Raw genomic sequence first — 25475 nt, forward strand, 5'->3', positions numbered from 1 at the left:
TGTATTATAAAACTCTGCCTCTGGACTGCGTTCAAAGGCCTCTTCCATGAAGCCCAAGCATCTGTATTTTAACCAAAGCCCCTAGTGAGCATGTGGAGCCCTGGAAAGTAAATCACAGTGGTGAGCTTGGAAGTGAATAAAAGCCCGAAAGAGCCCAATGCATCGGGGCTCTTAGCATTGGGACCTGCTTCCACAGTCCAGGACAGGGAAATACAAATGGCAAAAACAGTTCCTTCCTGATGGAGGAAGATCAATAGATTCTCAACTTCCTCCTGCTAAAAGTGATTTTAGAAACTCTTGCTGATTTTGAGCAAATTACAGAAGTGAATTACTTTTCCATGCTATTAGCAGATACAATTTCAATCTCTTCCTCTCCTGAGCATGTCAGCTTTGATTTCTCAGGGTGGTGGGGCTTCCACACCGGAACTTACTCGCTTTGCCCTGCTATAATTAGCAGACATTTCACGGAGGATCTCTGAAAGCAGTAAACATCTCATTCTTCAAGTTCCAGTTACTTATTTAGTCAATTTAGTCATTTGTATTTGAAAGAACATTCTCTTGTTTTTATCAAGGGTTATAAGTAAGAAAAGGAAGCACAGGTACAGAAAGATAATATTAAAACTCTGCAGACAACTGAATTGTTTACACAGGAAGTCCTTTTAGAAATAACTATCAGGCTCAGCAAAATCATAGGACATCAGCTTAATAAAACCAAGCATTTTTAGTTCCATAGCACAGGTAGGCGAGTGAGAAACAATGCCTGCAAGGCCAGCACTGTAAGGGCTCACAGACCAGGGGGCTCATAGCTATTTCCTAACTGTCCTATTCACCAGGGCCATCTTAATTCCAAGTCTTTCTAAAGCAATGTGGAGGTGAAAGGAGTGAGAGAAACTGAGGAAGGCGCCCTGTATACAGATCTGGCCTTGTCCTGCCCCACTGCTTTCTTCCTCTCTTCCTCTGGGTGTGTGATAAAGGTGGTGTGATCTTGAAGTGAATCATAAACTCAATAAAAACACCAAAACTTCCAGAAGGAAGTAGGAAGACCCTGTGTGACTTCAAGGAAAGTGTCCTCCAATGAAGCATGCGCACAACAGGACAGAGGCAGCACCTGTCAGCTGCCCCATCCTTGTCCGTGAGCTGTCATTCAACTCTTCACCCAGTGTTCCTTCGGCTTTGCTGGCTGCTTGCTGGGAGGATCCACCAATATGTCAGGAACCAGGCTTATGGTAAGAACTGGATGGATTCCCCACTTTAGTCCTCGTGACTCTGTCACGTGGGGATTTACACATATAGTCAACATCACAAATCATTCTAAATCTAAGTTCCCAGAAAACTCTTCCCTCAAGTCTAATGTGTTTGCACTCTATGTGACTCACTGGTAAATTACAACGGTCAATTTATTATCTAGATTAAGCTGTTTGAGGAAGGATTGTCTGAAGGTTTTACTATGTGGCCCAGGCTGGTCTTAAGCTTCGGGGCCTAAGTATTCTTCATGCCTCTTACGTACTGAACTACAAGAATATACCAATAAGACCAGGTAAGCCTCTAATCTGCTTCCACCTCCCAAAGTGCTGGGATTATAGGTGTAAGCCACCATACTTGGCTTTGTTTTATTTTTAAATAAAATTATAATTTCCTATATTTTATGAGGTGCTAGTTACATCTGTGACTATAATGAGATTTTCAATTTTCTTAATTTGTCTCCCACACAAGAACCAGTAACGTCTGGTTTTATTGTCTAGACTTCAGGATGCACTTTTGCATACAGCAGGACCTTCCTCCTGTCCCTGCCACCACAGAGGCTTGCAACTTTGGGGATTTCTTGCCATTCCTGTTCACTTTTCCATATAAATTTCATAATCAGCTTAAATTAAAGACAAACCTGTTGGTGAGGACAACAGTAGAAACTTAGAAATTCTACTGTATAACTTTTAACATCAAAAAGGAAGAGATATACATAATTCTCACCTACAATTTTAAAAAGTGATAGTAGTTTTAGATTTCCTCATATTTTGCAATGAGGTTGGGTGAATTGACATCTTCCGGCATTAATTCTCTTTACCCAAGAACTTAGCACTTCTTTACGTTGATTTAAATCTTCACGGGGGAGAGGAGGAGACAGATGAACTTATATTCACATCATGGATGCATTATGGTCACGTGGGCCCACAATACTGACACCTCATTTCATAACGCAATCATTCTTTTAAAAACTTTGACATTATAATTGCTTGGTAAGGATCCCCACAAGAAAAACATAAAGCAAAACTTCACAGCACACATGAGCATCTGATGGCAATATACGTTCATTTCATGTCTCTCATAGTGAGTTTAGTTTTTCTCCTAATTATATTAACAAATAGCATTCCACAGCACTGCTCAGGCAGCTAAATGCCGACTCTTTTGACTACACCCCCAGATGATCCTAATGTTAATCAGTTATATAAAAATATGGACTGAGCTAGAATCATTAACCTCCCTTTTGTCCCTCCAGCTGCCATGGTCCCATGGCTGTGGGGACCTAATGAATCTCACTGAGCACTCGATTTAAATGCATTAGCTGCTGTCAGTTCTTCAGTGAGATCAATGGACACCACTGGGGAGGTATGGAGAGGGAGGAGGTGGGGGGGGGGAGTTCCCCAGAATCCCACAGCAAGAGTCAGATGTTTTAAATGCATTTTAATAGGGAAACAAGGTTTAGTGAAAAGAACATGTATAATGATTAGGTCAGGCAGATATGAGTTTAAAAATCAAAAAAGAAAAAGAGATGCAGGCTTGGCTGCCCAATGGTGTCATCTTCCAGGACACCTTTTGAAACTGTTCCCCAAATCTCAAAGGCCTGTGGTGAAGATTATGTATAACATAAGCAATAGTGATAGTGACGACCACAGAGAATCATTAAGTGATACCATTTCCTTCAGTTACTAAAAAGACCACAAAAATCACAGATGTGCACTGTTTCAGGATAAAACATCTAAAATCCTAGCCAGGTTAACAGCAGAGATCAAGAACTACTTTAAAGTGAATGCCGAGAATATATGACAAGTGACCTAGAAAGAGGGAACACAGATGCTACCAGAGTGCTCTGCTGTCTGGAGGACCTGTCTTAGCTCTCCTGTTTTGGTCTAAGGACTTTCAACTGTACTGTCACTGCCTAGACAGTTGCAGGATACTAGGGGGCCTGAGCAAGAGCATAACCCTTGTTCTCAAGGACACCAGGGGTCCCAGCACAAGGCTGGGACGTGTACTTCCCCCGAGGATGCAACCAGAACACTACTTTCCCACAGACATGGAAAAAAGGCTTCCAGGTTGAGAGGGATCTGCTTATAGTAGACTTAGGGGTAGGAGGTGCTTAGGGGTAGGAAGTACTTATAATCTTTCTAGACACCCGGACTAAATCACAGAGTGGAGCAGCACATAGGTTAGTGAGGCAAGGGAAATTTGCTATTAAAGTCTCCAACCTAGTCTGAAACATGCTACAGGCCTTCTGCTAAGATTAAGAGTGGGAAACTGAGGGGGGCTGGAGAGATGGCTCAGAGGTTAAGAGCATTGCCTGCTCTTCCAAAGGTCCTGAGTTCAATTCCCAGCAACCACATGGTGGCTCACAACCATCTGTAATGAGGTCTGGTGCCCTCTGCTGGCCTGCAGGTATACACACAGACAGACTATTGCATACATAATAAATAAATAAATAAATAAGTTAAAAAATATATAAAAAAAAGAGTGGGAAACTGAAACTAAATGACACAGGGATTAAAAAATGAAAAGATACTTTAATTTGAATATTAAAAGCTTCCCACACCTAGCCCTTATGTTTCTATTAAACAAACAAATAAACAAAAAAAAAAACCTTCTAGTAAAAGATATCCTAAGAAACCACAGCCTTGGAGCCTCCATATCTTAAGTAAGCAAGGCTCCTTCCAATGGGAACATCTTTCATCTCTACTGAAACTCTCAGCCATGCACAGTGTGCCCGAAGCTCAGAGGTTCACTTGGTTGCACCACGCTGAAATCAGACTAAAACTGAAATGTCGCACTTACCCGATCCTCCTTTCGCCAAGTATTTGTTCTTTGCATAAAGGACAGAATCCAACATCGACTCGAAAAGAAGAAAATAGCCCTGTGCAGAAAGGAAACGACGAACGTCAGGAACAGGCACTGCACAGCAGACCCAGCAGAGCAGCCGATGGCTGTCACCTCTCTTCTATGTCACACGGCTCTGCCCGTCACTGTATGAACAGTCAGTTCTATCCAGTGGCACTGGAAGGCCAGGCCTGGATGGGAAGTGGACCCATCGAGTTCTTACAGTAGCAAGTTCAGAACCCGCACCTGCAATTCCACTTTTCAGTCTACTGTTTCCCCCCAGAGTAAGGGGAGCTTTGGGGAGACCTACAGCTCCTGGAATGTTACAAGGCTAATTAGGAGTAGTGGTCCTAATAGATTTTGTCTCCTGTCACACTGGACACTCTCAGGCTCACACTGGGGGTGAGGGTGGAAACACTATTGGTGTCCACTGGGCAGAGCTACAAGATGTTACCACACATCCTACCATGCACATGACAGGCACCACGATGTGCCACCTGACCTAAAGTGCCATCTCCCAAAGCACTGTCTAGAGATCTGTCTTTGGTGTGCATACAGATGGCATTAACTGTACTCACTGGGCCATTAAAAAGGGAGGGGGAGGCCAGAGACTGGAAGAGGGATGTCAGGGAGTAGATACAATCTAAATACACTGTATTTATGCATTCTCAAGAATTAGGAGCAGGAGGAACAGTCATTCATCATAGAGGTTCACAGGATACATCGGCACACCAGATGCTCTCGACAGAATAGGGCCACTGCCCATACTCTGAGCAAGTGTCACACTTTCCCACTGGGGTTTGTCCACTACTTGCGATGCAGCATCTTTAAGAAAGTGTTACATGAAAGCTAGCTCAAGGAACAGGACCCTAGTACAACTAGATTTCAGGGAATGGTGGTGAACCCTTCCCAGGGAAAAGGTAATAATGGCGCACACAGGGAAAGACAACAACACTCTTGGGGTCCTAAGCAGGCCATATTCTAACAGCACCCGATACAGCATGTACTGTGCAGACAGTCACACACCTCATCTACTCCAGGGCCACATCCCTCAGCATCAGGGAGCCTGTGAGCTGCACCTTCATACCACCACTCTAACTAGAGCTGTTGTCTCATCCGTGGACAAACATCCACTAGAAAATGTTTAACCACATGAATAAATGGAACAAAAAAGGCAGCAGACCCAGAATCATCCCCATAGGTGAGCGAGTCAGACTGAACTCATAGGAAATATAGGTCGGATGACTGTCTCTGCCTTGATCAACCTCCTCCCAAAAACTAACTCACTGATAAGAAAACTAACATCCATGCTGAGTTGTAGATGTGTTCACACCATGAAAACTTAGGCTCAGGGGAAATTTCTGAACAAATATGTCTGTCATATGCTAAATGCTACACACCAGCATCTGTTAGTATACCCTGTGTGTTCAAGGGACATGGGATGTGTGGATTTCGCCAATGAATACTTACCAGCTCACCTAGATCTACACACAGAAATGCTTGTAAATGGGCACCTTTGCATTAAGTAAAGAGAATCACAATTTGTGTCAAGAAATTATTAAGAGTGGGTTATCCAAGGAATAGGAAGATCACCTGAAGTCAGGCATGAGTGGCAAACGCCTTTAATCCCCATCACTAGGAAGACAGAGGCAGGCAGATCTCTCAAGTTTAAGGCCAGTCTGGTCTACAGAGTTCCAGAACAGCGAGGCCTACACAGAGAAATAATGTCTTGAAAAATCAAAACCAAAATACTTTTAAAAATTAAGAAAAAGAAGAAAGAAAGAAAGAAAGAAAGAAAGAAAGAAAGAAAGAAAGAAAGAAAGAAAGAAAAAGAGAACTGAGGGCCTGGAGCTTGGAGAGATGGCTCAACAGTGAGGAGCACTGGCTACTTCTGGAGGAGTGGCCTGGGTCCCAGCACCCATACGGTGGCTCACACCATTTCTAACTCTGGCTTCAGGGGGCTCCAGTGCCCTCTCCTGGCATGAGTCACACATGTGGAACACAGACATACGGTTGGAAAATGGTCAAAAGAATGACCATGGTGAACAAGGCCTTGGGGAACTGTGAAGGAGGCTCCAGGGAGAAAGGCGCAGGGCCTTTACCTCAGGAGCATGTTGTTCCTGGACGTGATTTCATGTCTTCTATGTCAAACATTTACATTCAATCTATAAACCATGTTAATCCTCATTGGATGTTAGATCAGCTATAGACCCCCAATCTAGTCAGCATACCCGGGAGTCTCTTATGGTCTTCTGCCTAGTTTTCAGTCTTTCCCACATATAATCCATGGCATATGCCAGGTAATTTTGTTAAAATTGGTCTGTCCTGAGAAAGTTCTGGGAAAGGGCTACTCTATTGAGTATGTGCTTTTAGTTGATACTTATTTACATGTTTTTCTGAACTCACACAGCCTCCTTTGGATCATGGCTTCCTTTGTTACATTTGTGTATAAAGTACACTGGGACTGGAGTAAGGCTGTCTAGAGTTAACTGTAGTCCGCCCATTCTTTCAGGTCCTCAGATCCACACAGGTGGAGGAAAGTCAACACATACATTCAGGCAAAACACCCTTATACGAAGCCAGTTTTCTCATACAACTCTGAACCACCTACCTGCCTTTGGGTAACACTACTCACAATGGGCTAGGTCCTCCCACATCAACCATCATCAATTAAGAAAATGCCTCACAGGCTAATATTGGTGGGTCATTTTCTCAATTTAGGTGCCTTCTTTTAAAAGGGCTCTAACCCGTGTCAAGTTGACATAAAACTAGCTAATACCCTCAATACATTTTTCTTTAATTATTCATTTAATCAAACTAGATGAGAAAATATAAAATTTCTCAAAATGTCTTTATAATTTATAACTAAAGAAATACAATTTTAACTATTTGCTCAAACTATCCAAATCAGTTCCAGTATCAACTCTGAGGATCTCCTGTAGAGTGACCAAGGGATGTAACCACTCATGCACAGACACCCTCCATAGCTGCCAGATCTCTGCTCCCCAGTTTCTGCCCAGCTGTTACTGGCCAGAGAATTCCAAAAGCAAAGAAGAATTCCATTGTTCATATGCAGAGTTAGGCATAGCACCTGGCACCCGTGAAGACCAACATGTCTAACACAGACTCAGTGGTGATGGGCTTTGATCAGGGCTAAAGGGACAGAAAGTAAGAGCTACAGAAGTCTGTTCTTCCCATTTCTACCTCCTCTCCCTCTGTTCATGGCTCTCTCCGATCAAGATTTCCTTTCTAATGCAAGATTCTGCTCCCATATAAGCTTTCATTATGGCAAAGTCCTTGGTAAACCCTAAGTTAAAGAATAGAGAAGTTGGCTAGGTGTGGTGGAGTGCACCTTTAATTCTAGCACCCAGGAGGATCTCTGTAAGTTTGAGGCCATTCTGGTCTACATAGCAAACTCCAGGACAGCCAGGAATACATAAAGAGACACCGCCCCCCCACAAAACCACCAACAAACAAACAAAAGGGGAGGAGCCAGGAATACAAAAAGAGACATCACACACACATAGACACATACAAACCCACCAACAAACAAACAAAAACTAGAGGAAGCAGCCAGTCAGTGGGAAAACATTTCCTCAAACAACAAATCATACATGTCACAGTGGGTACTCTGTTACACCACTGAAGACTCAGAGCTGAAATTCACAAGTAACTGCTTATCCTGCTATTCAGGTAATAGCTCAATTGTTAATCCATTTAAGTGAATTTTTCCAAAGTCACTAGGTATGCTCTTTTCTTTGACGCTCATTCCATATCTATGTCCTTGACTGTTTCTTCTCAGCCAATCATAAATGGCCCCACAACGTAGGCTTCAAGAAGTGCAAGCACATGGTCCACACTGTGTGGAGCAGGAAGCTCTGCATGAGCAATAGCATCCACTGCATGAGTGTCTACACCGCTACAGCGAAGGAGCCTTGCCTTTAAAATGGTACAAAATAACATGGCCTATCTAAAGTGAGCTTCTGCTTTAAAACTGGAACTGCTGAGTACTAAGAGCGGTGCTGGCTGAGCTTTCTGGAGAACATGCCATTTAGTTATCTCAGAGTGCGTTTGTCACTGCCATCACCTACTGAAAAAACTGAGGCAAAGAAAGGATAACAGCTTCAGACCTAGAAAGGAAATCTAGTCACAAAACAGTGAGTGAACTCAGACTGATGACCCTGGTCTGATGACAGAAGCCGTGGTCTCAATTTCCATCTGATTTGCTTGACTGGAAGATTACATATTTGTATTAAGATGACATGGGAACTGAAGGACTCAGGTATTCTGAAATGAAAAACTGCCCACAGAACACGTCAAATAGGATCAGAATTTTAAACTATGTGAATTAGAATACTTCAGAGTGGCTTCTTAGTGAGCAACTGAAACAATGGTGTGAAAGATTAGATGACATGTCAATTATATGTAGAATTAATGCATGACACTGATAAAAATTAACTAACAGACCTCATTAAAAGTGAGTGGATGACTAACCAGGGCTCATGGGGGCTCTCAAAGACTGAACCAACAATACAGGGAGCCTGTATGGATCTTAGCTAGGTCCTCTATTTAAATATATTATGGTTGTGTAGCTTAGTGCTCTTGGTTGATATCCCTGGGAGGCCTGCCCCTTTCTGAAGGCAATCGGAGGGGATCCAGGGGGGAGGGGACTGGGGTGAAAGGAGGGAGGGGAAACAGAAGTCAGGATGTGATATATGAGAGAGGAATAAGAAGTGAGTAGCTGATGGTGGTGTGTGAGCTGTTAGCAGCTACTGTCCTTCCTCTCAACTTCACTCTGCTAAAGGCTGTGAATGTAACCAGCTTTAACTTCTGGGAACTGTCCCTGGTGCTGAACCAAGTCATTTATTACCCATAACAGAAAGCTTTGCTCCGAATGCCCCAATCATCTGTGGTGCAATTCAGAGTACAATTTCACAGGCTGCTGCCTCACCTGTAGGGCACCATCTGGAAGGATTATACCTGATATTGCCTCCTATGATGCTCATGGGGCATTCTTCTTTCAAGACTGACATTTACTTTATAAAATTTAACGCTGCATTTGTCCTTCAAAAGAACACATGGAACACAGAGATGCAGACTCACACTTGTGGAAACAGGAGCCTACTCCTAACATGCTCACATCTTCCTGCAACAGGCTCACTGGTGATTAAATAAAGGCAGATACTTTCAGCACCAGACTCTTTCCTAATCAAATGACTAAAACACCCTGAGGCAAAAGCCAAATTAAGAGGTAGTGGAAAATAAAGTTACTCTGGGAAAGACTGTTGACAAACAGTCATCTGAAATAACTTAGAGGGGAAAATATTGCTTGTACCCAATACAAGACTACAAGACCTAACCCATAACACACCTATAGGATCTAATGTGTCTATACAGAATTCAACAGTGCAGTCAGCATCATCAAACTACATGGCAGAAAGCCCAAGAGTGGATTCAAGATTAAGTGTAAGAGGGAAAGGAATAAAGTTTATAAAAAAATTTTTTCACCTTGGGGAAAAGACCAAGGACTTTGACATCAAAAGTCAGACTTCATCGAAAGACACAGAAAGAGACACAGGGCACATTTACTCAAAGAGTGTGAGTGTGAGCTAGTGTAGTTGTTATGGAAATCAGTACAGAGGGCCTCAAAAAACTAAACCATACCCACAAGGTGATCAATCCAGTTATGCCACTGCTGGGCAAACACCAGATGGATTTTAAACATAAAGCTGACAAAGTGTAACCTGGGTATTTTATGTTAGGGACTATTGTGAAAAATCCACTTAAATACAGAAAAACAGTTTAAAGGGAAGGACTTGGGGGGTGTGGTTCAGAGGCAAAGGACTTGCCTAGTATGGACAAGATGCCGGGTTCAATTGCCACAAGAACAAAAGCAAAATAAAATGTGAAATGGCAGAAATATATGACATTCTAATATAAATACTAAAAAAAAGTTCAGTAACTTAAGTGTCCATGAACCTAAGTGTGGGACTAGAATCTGCACTTTTTATTCTGCCACAGATAGGGTGCTAAGGAATGAGCATGCTGTGGGCTGGAAATGCACACACTTAAGGGCAATCACAGATTCTGGTGGAAGAGGGAGATGGGTCCTGAGTGACAGGGGAAAGGTGAAGGATACATTTTTTAGTATTTTTATATTAGTGTGCAGTCAAAAGATAGTAAAATTGCATATGTGTACAATAAACATTCGGCAAAGGAGCTCCTGCTTCCTAGTACTTCACCTGATTACTGCCTTCTGTGTGGGGAAGAGTGAACATGAGCCTCACAGAGGCTGCTCCTGCTAGGCATCCAGTATGTGCTGGCCACTGTCTTGCAACACCATGCTCGGCCCGCTGACCCTGACCACAAGGTGCTTACTCTCTAGTGCCATGGACTTGCTCCTTTCAGTCTGGAAAACGCTAAAGTTTAAAAACCTTTCTTCCACTAGATGGCACTCTGACCTGATCAGTACAAGACCCTTCCCCTTGCACTGTGGCAGTTTTAGGAAAATTGGAAAAAGAACAGCAGCAGCATCTCAAGATCTCAGAACACATACACCCTTATTCCAGGCTCAGTTAGCTCTCATGACTGAAGGATGCAATGTATTTCTAGAGCAAGAGTCCCCACATCAAATCAGGGGAATCATTAATTATAAGAAGGTAGTCCACTCTTACGAGAACAACCAAAGCATTAGCTGGCACCTTTAGGAAAGACAATCATATTAAAGAGACACAGCGGAGTGTGCTATGCCCCAGTATGTCTCCCTAAATTCATATATTAAAACTGAACCAACAATGTACTGTATAAAGTAAAATAAAGGCAAACATATTGTCCTCTCATATGCATACTTTGTATTTAAAAAATTCATACACGCTGGGCAGCAGTGACGCACGCCTTTAATCCCAGCACTCGGGAGGCAGACGCAGGCAGGCGGATCTCTGTGAGTTCGAGGTCAGCCTGGTCTACAAGAGCTAGCTCCAGGACAGGAACCAAAAAGCTACAGAGAAACCCTGTCTCGAAAAATCCAAAAAAAAAAAAAAATTCATACAAAGGACAAGAAAACGGATGAGGGACTATAAAAGAGCCTAAAAAAAGGGAGACTAAGAGTGTCACGTACAAGGACAAGCAAGAATTGTGTTTTCTCTGATGTGAAGTAAACTTGATTCTCACACACATTTATATATACGAATGACATGAAAGCAGAGGGGGCCGTGTAAGAGGCAAGAGACCAGAAGGAAAGGGGAAGGCGAGCCAGTGGGGGATTATGAGCAACTTACAGTGAGACACATATGTGAAAACATTATAATAAAGCCCTTCATTCTGTATGCTAACTAAAAATTGACTATAGAATGGGAGGTGGAAGGGAAACTAGACATGATGGAGCACGCCTTGCCTTCCAGCACACAGGAGACTGAAGCAATTCAGAGCCAGCCAGAGCTGTACGCTGCCATGTGAGGTCAGTCTGGAAGATCCCGTCTCAAAATAATACAACTGGGGACTTTTACAAAGTAATTGAGCCATGAGGAGGAAGCGGCTCACACTTGAGGTGGTGGGCTTGTCCCCTTCTGTCCTGTCTATGGCAGGACAGTGTCCACTCCACTAGAGTACACAGTACTATCTTGACAGCTGACACCAGACCCTGACCAGACACAGGTTCTGACTTTGGACTTATAGCTTTGCAAACTCTTCAGTTTTTGGAAATTTCTATCATCTATATCTATAAATTACCCAGCCTTAAGTACTTTGCTATAATACCACGAACACTAACTGTGATACATAACACACACACTGCACGCACACACAATTTCAATGCTATAGGGAATATAGCAGTATGATTAGAGAATTACAAGAACAAGACTTAAATCTTCCAAATACAACAAATATGTAGTAAGAAAAGACCATCCTTTGTTAGATGAATTGGTAAGATTCTGTCCTAACGGCATTTACTAAACGTGCAGAAGAAGTATGGGGCGCAGCTCAGGTGAGGACTGCAAGGAACTGGCCCATATAACAAGAATGGCCAAACACAGTGAATTCAGTAGCCCACCCAAACAGCTTGGTACTGGGTGGCCAAACACTTCCTCCTCACTCCACGCCACTCCAAAGAATTCTGAAGCACAAATCTGCTTCAGGGAAATGCAAAGCCTTAATTTAATTAATGCTTGATGTGGCTCGAAGAACTGAGGCAAAGCCAGTAATCTAAAATCCTGCCAAAGTCAATAAAGGTAAATTCCTAGTGTACTTCCTGTGTTTCAAGTTGACAGGGGGCTTTGTTCCACTGCATGAGTGAACGTTCCCCAGAAGCTGCATCTATAAAGGCTGACTGGCTGAACTCGAGGGGGGAAGGCTGGAACACTGCAGGGCCAAATCATCTTAGGGCAGCAGTAGGCCCTGAAGGGCCATTATTACCACCTCTAAGCAACACAACACACTATGAGTGCTAATACCTGGCAAATCTGCTCAGAGTCCATGTGTGTGCAGGAAGAAAAACAAAGCAAGGCACAGCAGCTACCCAACACTCCACGGCAGCTCCTCCCCATCATTCCACACAATAAATGCGAGAGGGTAAGGTGCAAAAAGATGTGCATTCCAGCCTGGTAAGAAGCACAACTTACGGAACACATGGGCATTACTCAGCATAAAACAGGAGTGGAATTCAAAGATGAGAAAGTGAAGCAACAAGAGGAGATGCTGAAAAGCAGGGAGTGAACTGAAGAAAAGACTTGCAATCATTACAAAGGGAAAAAAAGCACCAACAGTCAGGAAGGACTTGAGGAAAATCTAACCCAGGGCAAGGACTGCAGACTGAAAAAAAAAAATACTATTGGGAGAGCAGACCGTCAATCTGTGAGGTCCTGAAGCAGAGGCTGGAACAGAGCAGACGTATCGAAGACATGTTCTAAGATGAAGACTCAGACACCTGCAGCCCCATGAACATGGCCTCCAGGGACACTAGACACAGGCTCGCCACATTCAGACACAGATCTAAGAACGTCAGCCATTCTGACATGAAAACAAAATACCTGCAGGGGAAAGAAATTGGACTGAAACCAATTCTCTCCAAGACATCGGGAAGTTTCTGTGGGAAACAGCATGGTCCAAGAAACTGTCTAGCAACTAAGGCAAGAAGCAGACAGTCACAGCCACTAAATCAGGGATACAGGACTCAAGAGCACATGAAAGAGAACTTGGGAGTGTAGTTGTGTTGACGAGATGGACGAAAAGTGAAGGACAGCGAGGCCACAGTCTGATGCCAACATTCTGAACACAGCTTTGCTAGAAAAAGTCAACAGTGATTAAGAACCAAACACTAAAACCGCAGTGTAACATCCACAAGATCCACAGGAGCCATGAAGACGGGAAACACTGTGTGCGCTCCACTGTCCTCCTCCTCCTCCTCCAGGGAGTCACTGTGTGCGCCACTGTCCTGTCCTCCTCATCCAGGGAGTCACTGTGTGCACGTCACTGTCCTCCTCATCCGGGGAGTCACTGTGCGCCACTGTCCTCCTCATCCAGGGAGTCAAGGTTGCAGCTGTTCTCCAGAACAGAAGGGTCGGTAAGCACAGACAAACCCAGGCTGACTCTAAACGTCATGTCTGAAAGGAGGGAGCACAGGATGATCCTGGCACAGTCTCTGCTGTCCAGGGGAGCCATCTGGGCAGCTACTCAGCCAGTCTATGCTTCAGGGCCCAGTCGAGCAGCCCACTCCCGCGCTTGCGCTACTGTCCGAAACCGAGCAGCTGTTCCTGAGGGTTAGACTGCATCAGAGCCATCATCTGATCCTCACAAAAGCCATGAAGTGAGGGCTACTGTCTCTTCATTTTATGGAGCAGGAAGCCAAGGCAGAGAGGCTCCACACATGCCCAGAGGAAATGAAGCAAGGTTGGAGCTCACGCAGTCTGACTCCCAGAAACATCCTCAGCCTGCCACACACCATCTGCCTTCGCACTTACATAGAAACTCACATACAGCTGTCAGGGCCAGTGAGCTTCTGTCAGGAAAAGTTCCCTTGTGAAGAGAGCCCATCATCATCTAATTACACTGAGACTTGTGGTGGAATCTGCCAGTACCAAGTGAACTATAGCTCTCTGGAGAAAAGAGGTTTAATAACAACGGTCTGTAACAACATAACCTGTGATGGCTCTGACAGAAGCTTCAACTAAAGTACAAAAAGGTCACCATGTGGTCAGCCCTGAAAACATATGCACACAGACAACATTAAATGGACCAAGCATAGTATGTATCTAGGAACACACAACCGCAGCCATATACACCCCCCCCACACACACACGAGGGGCTGGAGAGATAAGGGAAGGGGGAAATTATATAAGTATATTATAATCTCAATAAAATTTATAAAAATGGGTTACAATAAAACAAAAAAGAGGTTGCACAGGAACAGACTGCATGTGTCTTAAGGAGCAGACGGCAGAGCAGAGGCACTTAGCAGACAGGCCAAGTAAAGCCTTTCCCAGAAGTGAGAGTCCTCTTATCTTCCCTTATCTTGAGCCACTGGCTCAAACACTGTGGCAAACAAAGGGGTATTTGTTTAACTCTCATAATTTTACATTATTTAAAAATTTCACAATAATAATACAAATCTGAGTTTCTAGCCATTAAAGCAGAGGAGATGAAGAAAGAGCTCCCATTCTCATGGTGGCAGCTGGCAGGCCAGCTAAAATGAATCACAACACCCAACAGCACAGAGAGACCAGAGGGCTGCTGGACATGCCTCTTGGAATGATACACCAGGCTGAACTATGTCCTGAAAACCCACTTGCAATAAAGAAGAAAATAAAATAATAAAATAAAACTTAAAGCTATGCTGTCCACACCCAGGTGACACTCTGAACTAGACAGTGACGATTAAACCCTAACACTTGGAAAGCTCCCAAAAGTAACTGCTATTTTATGGATTGTAACAATGTCCATTAAAAAAGATAGAAAACTGCAGCTTAAACTGTTTTAATAAACTTACTACATGACAATATAGTTTATCTACAGAACTTTTTTAAAACCTTCAAATTTCCACATAGGAAATCTGACTGAATACCATGGTCTCATTACATACTTAAATAGTCAGTCTACCTTGACGCAAGGTTTCAACACAATCTAGAAGACTATGGAACCAAGTCAATGAGTCCCTCAGTGCACAAAAGGACACTGATGGCACAGCGCAGTGGGCCAGAGAGGACAGAGTAAGATGGAGAAACTTGGAAGGCACAAGCCTAGTTGGCCCTACAAACCTAAAAACAGAAGAATTCATCTGCTAGTTGGCAGAAGCCACAAAGTCAGAACTATCTAAAACACCTGCCACCATTGTCATTTATCAAATATAAGGAGTAAAAACTGCTACCATGTTCATTGCAGAGAAAAAAAAAACAACTTTTAAAATTTACTTACCATCCACTCTGATATAATAACATCCACCTTTTCTACAGGGAGACTCACTTCTTCAATCTTTCCTTTAATGAGTATAATGGTATCTTCAAGTTTATTTAGTCTGAAAGTTATAATGAATTAAATCAGACTATTAAATATTTTGCTTACAAACCATATAAAAAAATCACCACATTTTAATCAAATAAGGCATTGCACAGCTAGATTATTGTAGCCACTTCAACACTTGTCCAGTCTCAAACTACGGATCTCAGTGAACTTCTGCAGTTAGCATGACCATTCTAAAGTCAGGAAGCATAATATACTTTTCCATGACTCATATCCTCTTGCCCGAATTCTCTTTCCTTATCACCTAATATTAGCTTCTCTTGGTTTCCTTTGTAATGGTATACTATATCATTCACACTTAAACCTGTTTACATATATACACTATACATTATAGGCTAAGATCTGCAGATGAAAAAGAACATGAGGTGTTTTCTGAATTTGGAAAACCAAGCTTAATATTATGTTTTCTATCCATTTTCCTGTAAATTTTATGATTTAATTTTTATTTATAGCTGAATAATAATATTTCATTTCGTACATATACTACATTTCATTCTCCATTCATCTGCTGTTCCATTTCCTTGCAGCCAGATGACAGAGCAGCAATAAGCATGGATGTGCAAATACCTCTGTGGTAAATGCATGGGGAAGAATGGCTGGGTCACACAGTCGTTCTACTTTAGGTTTCTGAGGTCCCTCCAAACTGATTTTCTTAATGGCTGCACTAATCTGTACAGCAATGAACAAGGGATTCTCTTCCCCCACATCTTCTCTAATATTTGCTGTCAGACTTATTGAGTCTGACTAGGGTGAGGTAGTATCAAAAAGTAGTTTTAATTTGCATTCCTCTGATGCCTGGGGATAGAGATAATTTTTAAAGTAATCACTAGCCAGTTGTGCTTCTTCTTCTGAGAAGTGTTTGTTTCAGCAGCCCATTTGTTGGCTGGAAGATTTATGCTTTGGTGTTAGTTTCTGCAGTTCTTTGTAAATTCTGGGCATTAGCCCTGCCTGAAGTATAGCTAGCAAGGCTTGTCTCCCATGCTGGGGCTGTCTGTGTTCAGCTGACAGTTTCCTTTGCTATGCAAACGTTTTTTAATTTCACATAGTCCAGTCTGCTGACATCAGAGACTAGCTCAGGCCACTCAAATTCTATTCAGAAAGTTCTTGCCGACCCATGTACTAGTTTGCTAAACAGACTCTAAAAGCTGGTTAAATGATTATTTTCCATAATGTTCACACTATTTGTTGAACAAAGTGATGCTTAAATCCCTTTGCCTGTGCAGTAGAAGAGTCAACTGATGAGTGCTCAAAACCTCTCCGATTAACAAGGCAATAACATGAACTCGCAACAATACTTCAGCCTGAAAAGAAACCTGCATTTATGAAAAATACTCTCCTCTATGCAGTCACGGTATCTGTAAGAACAAAGAGCAAACAACGAGTAAGTGTGGAAACAGCAGCAAGGACAGCAAAGGCAAGGTTTCCCAGAACAGTGAGAGACAGCAGTGAGGGGGCTGGAAGCCAGGGCCTACAACACCTTCCAGCTATTGACAGTTGCCCACTCTCAGGAAACCTGCTAACCTACCCAGCCTAGTGTAACTCAGGGTAAGAGACAAGGCTAGCACCTGGCACGGACTATGCATTTGTAAACACCATAGACACCTCAAACACGACACAGAACATTAAAGTCATTCCTGTGCAGAGGAACTGAGGACTACTTTTAGAGCAGGCATGGTGGTACGCTTTTGTTATCACAATACTTAAGAGGCTGAGACAGGAGGATTGCCCAAGTTCAAGATTGACTTGGGCTACAAAACACCAAATAAACAAAATTAACCAAACAAAATCAAGGCCACCAGAGGAAAAAAGAAAACTTCTTGTAACCTTGCCCAAAGATACTCACATTATTACATACTTGATGACAGAGATATATTTTTCAACCCCTCTTTTCTGCAATCTAAGATGACAGAATTAAAATGACCACCTGAGGAAGCAAGCTGAAGATTAAGTTGCTACCTAATTAAACCACGTTCTCAGTTAGAGACCATACAATTTAATTACATGGGAGTTTTTCCTGCATCAAAGAGACTTGCCCTAACATCAGGGCATTACTGAACATTAAAGCATTCATTGTAAAGTACAGTTTGCTGAAGCACTTATCATGGGTGACCATGATCAGCAATACATGAAAGGCTATGGTTGCTCAGTCTCAGAAAATTATTTACCCTCTCCTGCCATGCGCCTCCCTCACTGAGACCATCTTGAACTCACTATATAGCCGAGTCTGGCCTTGAACTCCTGTAGTTTTGTTTCTTTCACCGCTTGTGATAATTTTAGTCTGCAGACTGCTGCTAAGGGAATCATATGAAACACATGCTTCCTACCTGGCTTCTTTCAGTAAGTGGGCCTGTGGGTAGGTGTGGGGATAAGAGGGCTTCCCACTTACAAGTTAGGTTCTCTGGAGGCCCCTGCTCTCCTACACTTAAATTCAGACTGTAATATCAAGTCTATCTTTAAAAAAAAAATTATGGAAGAAAAGAAAGAATGGGCAAAGCAATAAATAACTCACCAAGAGGGACAGTTTAGATGGCTTTAAAAAAAAAAAAAAAAAAAAAAAAACCAGGAGCAAGGGTATTGCTGTGTGGTGTGGCGCACACCTTTAATCCCAGCACTTGGGAGGCAGAGGCAGGCAGGCAGGCAGGCAGGCAGATCTCTGAGTTCATGGCCAGCCTGGTCCATAGAGCAAATTCCAGAATAGCCAAGGCTACACAGAGAAACCCTATCTTGAAAAACAAACAAAAACGGGGGAGGGAGGGGTGTCAAGGGGAATTCCATGGGCACATACAACACTTATTAACAAACCCTGCAGATACTTCAAATGAGACAGGTTACATATGACTGATGCCAAAACAGCCTGGCACAACCACTTTGGAAGCCCGTGAGTTGGCAGGTGCACCTATCCTGGTGACTCACTCTGTGGGTTTATATCCCAGCCACATGTGAGGACACATGTGTGAGAGGATGCAGGAGAGCGGTCAGGGAAGCCTGTCTGACTGGGAAGGGCAGAGGATAAGGCGGATTTGGAAGAGGAGATGATGCTTACTGTGGGTTTAGTTTCCTCTGTTCTGTGAACTTATGAATTTTCCTGCTCACTCATGCTTCTCTATGTCTATACCTATGCTGTATTTAATGCAAAAACAAAAGAAAAAATTCTAAGTTTTGAATTTTTCAAAGGAATACTTAGAAAATATTAGAGTTGTTTGCTATTTCCTAAAACACTGCATGCTTCTCAAAGGAGCAGTACGCCATCCACCCAGGCAGACACATCTTGGGATGGCTGTGTGGAGACCAGGCCTGCTCTGTGACCAGTTGTCTCTTCAGGCCATTTACGATCCTGCAATGCTGCTAGCATCAGCAATCACAGCTCAGATACAGACATGGAGAGGAGAGAGAACATGATTCAGGCTACACAGAAGAGACAAAGTCCCCCCATCCCCAGGAACATGGGTTTAGATTGCTCTACACAGTTTTCAGCACCAGCTGACGTCTCCCACTCAGGAAAGGCCTACAGACTGAACTTAGAAACCCAAGTGCGGTCTATGACTTACTTTGAGTCTAAAAGCATTCTAAATGAATCTCTTTAACAAAATCTACTTACTGTAAAACTAGTAAAGCTTCAATCTGTGGTAATACTTCCCTGTTTTTTTTTTTAAAGAACCCTTTAAGCAGTTCTCAATTAATCCAATAAACACTGAATTATGAATTTGATTCAGTATGGAAACTGAAACTAGAGCAAAACCCTCTCTGTTTATTTCCTGTCTTCAGAGCAGCAATCTTGCCTGCTTTGTTAAAATATGGAGAGAGGACAGTGAGCAGCATGTGTGCTGCGGGATCTCTGGAGCTGGTACTAGTAGGGAGAGGCCCCCGGAGAAGAGAGCTGTCAGTGAACTATATGGAAGAGGCAGAGGTCACACCAAGAGTTGAAAGGTGAGGCTGATGGAGTCAGATTTTCTTAAAGTTGATGAAGAACCATTCATGTATCTTTAGAGTAAGAGTGCATGATTAAGCTTGCAATCCACTTTTGCCCAGTGATTCAGATATACAGACACGGTTAGCATTTTAAGAAACGAGAAAATACACAAGTAGAAAGCACAGAGCATCAAGTGAGTGACATTTAAAAGTGGTGACAGATGGTCCTAAAATTCAGAGAAAAGTACACAGGTGTGTCACAAAAGTTGAAAGTAAGTGACAGGAGACGAGAATACTCCAATAGGTGCAGCACCGTGAGCCTTCAACTCAGTGAGCCAAAACCACAGATTTCTTCATCTTTTGTTGCCCAAACATATTGAAATGACAATTAAAAATGTAATAATAAAAGCACGTTTTATAAGAGGGTATCAGAAAACAAAAGATTCTAGCAATTTTGTGGGGGAGAAAAAAAATCAGATCGGCAAACCTGTGCAGGACCCAGCACTCAAGTGCACAGCAAACTGAATAAAGCCATTCTTCATTCTTCACAGCACACACCCCAAAGGGGGATTAGAGGTCCACGAGGTGGGTGTGCCAAAGGGGATGAAACATGGCTATAACTATTGCCCTGACCAGGACACCTTCTCCACCCCTCACATGCCAGACCTACCCCAGCTCCTTTAGCCACAGGTACATAATCCATTAAGAACAAATACACCCGGTCGATAAACAAAAGGGGAGGAGGATACACATCTCAGAAGTAGACCCAGGACAAGGCTACTGCTTGGGTTTTCCACTCCCCATGCATCCATTGGCACACGGCTGTGGAATTACACAAATCATGATACAGTAACTCAATCTCTCCCACAGTACAAACAGCAATGAAAACAATCATCAAATTCAAGCAGGCGAGGAGGCTCCACGCCCTAGGAGGGCAACCTGACTGCTGATGTCCTAGATGTTGAAAGTTCATTCACTACTCACTCACCAGACAGGTGCCCATCAGACTAGAGGAGCTGGCATTTCAGGAAGCCTGTGTCAGTTCTAGTCAAAGTGTTGCTAAATGTCCACCATAATCTTGTTTTGTATGTGGTTAGGGATGAAAAGATGAGAGATTCTAGAAAATGCTTATGTAAACAGGAGGGACAGCAGGTCAAAACTGGCTTTGGTTATTGTTTTTATTCTGTGTGTGGTGTTGGGGTCAGGCCCAGGCCTCACATATGCTAGACAGATGCTCGGTGCTGAGCTATACACCTCACCAGGCTTTTCTTAGCATGCTTAATACATTAGACAGTGGCCACATGAAAGACTGCACCTTCCACTTCACACTGGGGCTGAAAGTACCGCAATGTGAGCATGAGCTAGATCAGCTTTCCCATGAAACCTCTCCAGCTACATCAAAATCTGAATGATAAGTTAGCTGTCCATGGCTGAGCTGGGGAGAACCAGAGAAATGGCAAAATATATCCAGCAGAGACGTGAGAGTGAACACAGCATGCGACTGTCTGCCGGTGGAATAGCTTTGCTATCCTCATGTAAGTTTATGTTTCTGAAATGATTACTCTCTGCACAGTTAAAAACATAATAGCAGAAAAGCAATTCAGTTCTCTTCCATGCTTCAGTTTTATTTGTCAGCATTAACACCTCTGCAATCCTAAGTACATTTTCTCCTACAGGCAACCTCAGAATAGCTGACTGAACTATTTTTAAACTTTGATACACCGATTTAAACTAAATAACTAAAATTATTTCACTAAAAGAAATGTTAGCAGTTTATTAGTAAGTGGGAGAACCTACAATTTGAGCACTGTATTTAATAAGTTATTAGAAACAAATTTGAACTAAGAATCAAATACAGGATTGATGATCCATTTACTGATATGGTGCATGAGATTATGTTAGAATTCTCCCACAAAAACAAATGAACAGGAAAGTAACAGGACAGGGCTGCGATACACAGAACATACTCAGAACCCTGCAGCGGGTACTCGGACTCATGTGTCATGTACGGCTCAAACAGTGGCTTTAGTAGCTGACAGTTTCAAGAAAATTAAAATGTAAGTTTTAGCAAAACATGCCTGTTTCCCTCTCTGTGGCACGAAGGACTAGCAGAACAATGCTCACAACGCAAGTCAAGCCAGCCCACCTAGCGCAGTGAGATAAAGACTACATACACATTGGTATTAGGATATAACTATTGCCTCTGAACATTCCCATCCAGAAAAAACACACAGAAATCCCAGTGTGACAAGGTATTCGTTCAGCAGGCAGGCAGAGGCAGTGGCCTGCCGCAGCACTAAGAACTGGTGGGAAGTTACCTCCTCGGCCTCAGCTCCCACTACACAGATGCAAGAGAAGCATGTGCAGGGGCAGGGCACTACACTCTAAAACCTACTGCCTGCTCCTTGAGACTTCACTGTCACCGGACCCTCCATGAGTGACAGGTCACAATGGAGTTCTGAGATGACCACAAAGCAAAAGGGACTAAAAAGAACTGCCCCCAGATATCACCGACACCTTCCTTTCCGCTGCGGTGTCAAGGCTGTGTTGCCAGCTGCTGGGGCTTTGGGGAATGAAGGCACAGCCTTCAAAAATGGCTAAGTCCACTGCATGATGTCACAGGGACATGGAACAAAGCCGGGACTAGCTGGGAGAAATAGGTTACACCCTGAAGAACAGATCTTGCCCCCTGGATCTCCCCTGACCCACACCATCAAGTGAGTTTTCTTCTACACCCTTCTGCCAAAGTACAAAGTATTCTGCCTCAACTCCAGGGTAACACAAATCCAGCTGACCCTGAGCCATGACCTCTGAAACAGTGAGCTCATCATGGAACTGAAACCTGAACATGTACATAAAAATTAGGGCTCAGTAGGTAAGAGCACTGGCTGCTCTTCTAGAGGATATGGGTTTAGTTCTCAGCAAACAGTGGCTCACAACTGTCCGTAACTACAGTTCTAGGGCTTCAATGCCCTGTCTGGCTTCTGCAGGCACCAGGCATGCACAATGCGCACACACACACACACACACACACACACGCACGCACACACACACACACACACACACATATACATACAGGCACAACACTCATACACCCAATTTAAATAAATAAATAAATAAATAAATAAATAAATAAATAAATGTTTTAAACATGTCTCTAAGTTTGAACACTATACCTTGAGTACTGAAGTTCGGATACAATGAATGTGAACATGATCATGTCAAACATGTTTCTAAAGCTCTGGGAATGGAAACAAACTGTCCTTTTCCATCATTTCAATAAAATATAAAATTCAATTGAAAGCAGAAGTGGTCCAGTTCTGCAGGACTAAGCTGATGTTTAAAGGAGCAGGGTTTTGCACACCGGAACTCCAGACAAGTGCCTTCCTATAATCTTATCACCAACAATGAATTTCTGTTAGCTGTTCTAAAATAGTTTTTTGTTGGGATGGTGACTCTCATATTTGTTTGCACACGTGATTGAGATACCTGCTACAGAACCCTAGAATGACAATGACATACTTAACTGTGCATCATACAAATGAGAAATAAAAACCCTCACAAAACTACAGAAAGGCATACACACAGCCACAACTTCAGCTCACTTCTACTCATTCCAGAGTTAGTATAAAGGAGGAATATGGTTGATGTCAGAGAATAAAAACACAAGCTCCATCTTTAATATAACTGCTGTGTCCTAAAGAAAGTATCACTGACGGATTTGTTCTGGAACGTCTTGTGTTAATATCATCCTATGAGAGTTTCTGATTTTCTATTATAATCAGTACTCTGGGTGAAAACAGGACGAGACAGTTCTCTAACAACTCTCAGGATGACTCAGAGCTAGCACACCTAGCTCAAGACAACTTAAGGTTTTATTGTGCTGGTGGACTTTTGCAAAAAAGACAAATATTTTGACTATCTTTTACTAGATATTTACTAAAAATTAAGCAATGTATATGTTTTCAAATTCAGAATGAATTGTAAATTGAACGTTAAATGTACACCTACCTTATGATATCCATAGCCTGATAGAGGATTTCAGACTGGTCAACTGCAATTACTTTCTTTGCCCCAGCTTTGGCAGCAAACATCGAGAGAATCCCAGTTCCACAGCCAACGTCCAGAACGACCTGGGAAATAAAGCAGCGACTATTGAAAAGGCTGATGTTTCCAATTGTACAAAATGTGAGAGTACTTTGGGATAGGAATACCTTTTGATAAAAAGTTTAACTTTATTGATTAAATATGGCATTTTTGCACAGAAACAAATTATTATGAGTTATTTAGTAATGGTACAGTTGGTTATGGTCTTCTACAGTTAGGCCAATAATGCTTGCTAAATTAAGAGATACTTTGCACAAACTCAGCAATTCCATGGCCAATATAAAGGTGCTTTACCCTGCTATTGCCAGAGTCTAACTGAGGCTCAATTTGGGTAGAAACAAGCCTTTCAAGTTTGAGCAAAGAACTAAAGTAGATCCCATACAATTTAAAAAGTTACAAAGTCAAAGGGGCACACAGAACACATGGGGAGGTGACCAGAGGGAAGGGAAGGGACTTGAGTTGGGAGGGGAATCTAATAAACACATTTTGCTTGAGAATATTACAGTGGTATCTAATGCCTTCTATGCTAACCTGAGAAATATCTGGAGGTAAACTGCTGGGCTTTAAATCTTTCATTGTGGTCTGGGGAAAATGGTTCAGAGGTTAAGAGCACTGGCTGTTCTTCCAGAGGTCCTAAATTCAATTCCCAGCAACCATATGGCAGTTCACAACCATCTGTAATGAAATCTGGTGCCCTCTTCTGGCTTCCACGCATTCATGAGGGCAGAATACTTTATACATAATAAATAAATAAATAAGTCTTTTAAAAAAAATAAATCTTTCATTGTGATGTCCCCCACTAATGCTATAAATTTGTTCTGAATATGTACCATTCCAGGGCCCATCTACTTTAGGTGCCAGGTACTGATCTCTGACTTTTCTTTTAATATCATTTCAAACAAAACAATCTTGTCAAGTTCCAAATAAAATAAAGGAAAGCAGAGAAAAAGCAATAAAACACAGTACAAGTATACATTGTGACTATATATATTAGCATGACAGTGTGGCAAAAGCTCCCAAAGAAGTTCATTTCTGTATTGGGAACAGAACCCATAGTATTGCCTTAAACATTCATTAAAATACAATTGTAAAATTAGGAATAAAAGGTTGGAATGGGCCTGAGACGCTTGATCACATGCTGCACTGGCAAAGGTGAGGCCACCGATCCTCAGTCTGTTGATGGAAGGACAGCTGCTACCAATACCATCCCGGGGAAGACCCAGGGGGAACACAGTGAAGAACTCATCTTCTATTTGCCAGAGCGGGGATCAAACCCAGACCGGATGAGCTGATCTCCAAAATATACAAAAAACTCACCAAAAAAATCACATAATCCAATAAAAAAAAAAAAATGGAGTACAGACCTAAACAGAGAACTCTCAAGAGAGGAATCTAAAATGGCTGAAAGACACTTAAGGAAATGTTCAACATCCTTAGTCATCAGAGAAATGCAAATCAAAACAACTCTGAGATTCCATCTTACACCTGTAAGAATGGCCAAGATTAAAAACACTGATGACAACTTATGCTGGAGAGGTTGTGGGGTAAAGGGAACACTTCTGCATTGCTGGTGGGAATGCAAGCTGGTACAGCTCCTTTGGATGTCAGTGTGGCGATTTCTCAGAAAATTAGCAAAACAACCTTCCTCAAGACCCAGTAATACCACTTTTGGGTATATATCCAAAGGATGCTCAATTGTGCCACAAGGACATGTGCTCAACTATGTTCATAGCAGCTTTGTTTGTCAAAGCCTGAAACTGAAAACAACCTAAATGCCCCTCGAAGAATGGATAAGAAAAATGTGGTACATTTATATAATGGAGTACTACACAGCAGAAAAAAATAACATCTTGAATTTTGCAGGAAAA

The 25475-nt window shown here is 42.5% G+C and overlaps 1 protein-coding gene across 2 annotated transcripts in view; it reads right to left on the minus strand.

Moving 5' to 3' along the window:
- The window catches only part of Prmt3 (protein arginine methyltransferase 3), a 74081-nt gene that overhangs the window by 32101 nt on the left and 16505 nt on the right, over window positions 1-25475 (minus strand). For both annotated transcript variants that reach the window (XM_050122120.1, XM_050122121.1), the window contains 3 exons: window positions 23512-23633; window positions 15487-15586; window positions 4042-4120 (listed from right to left, as the gene is read on the minus strand). In XM_050122120.1, coding sequence (XP_049978077.1) covers window positions 4042-4120; window positions 15487-15586; window positions 23512-23633 — 301 coding nt within the window. The remainder of the gene's footprint in view (window positions 1-4041; window positions 4121-15486; window positions 15587-23511; window positions 23634-25475) is intronic.

The sequence above is a fragment of the Alexandromys fortis genome, unplaced genomic scaffold, assembly GCF_014885135.2.
Source record: "Alexandromys fortis isolate MF-2015 unplaced genomic scaffold, M_Fortis_MF-2015_v1.1 scaffold_170, whole genome shotgun sequence".
In the NCBI taxonomy this organism is placed as follows: domain Eukaryota; kingdom Metazoa; phylum Chordata; class Mammalia; order Rodentia; family Cricetidae; genus Alexandromys; species Alexandromys fortis.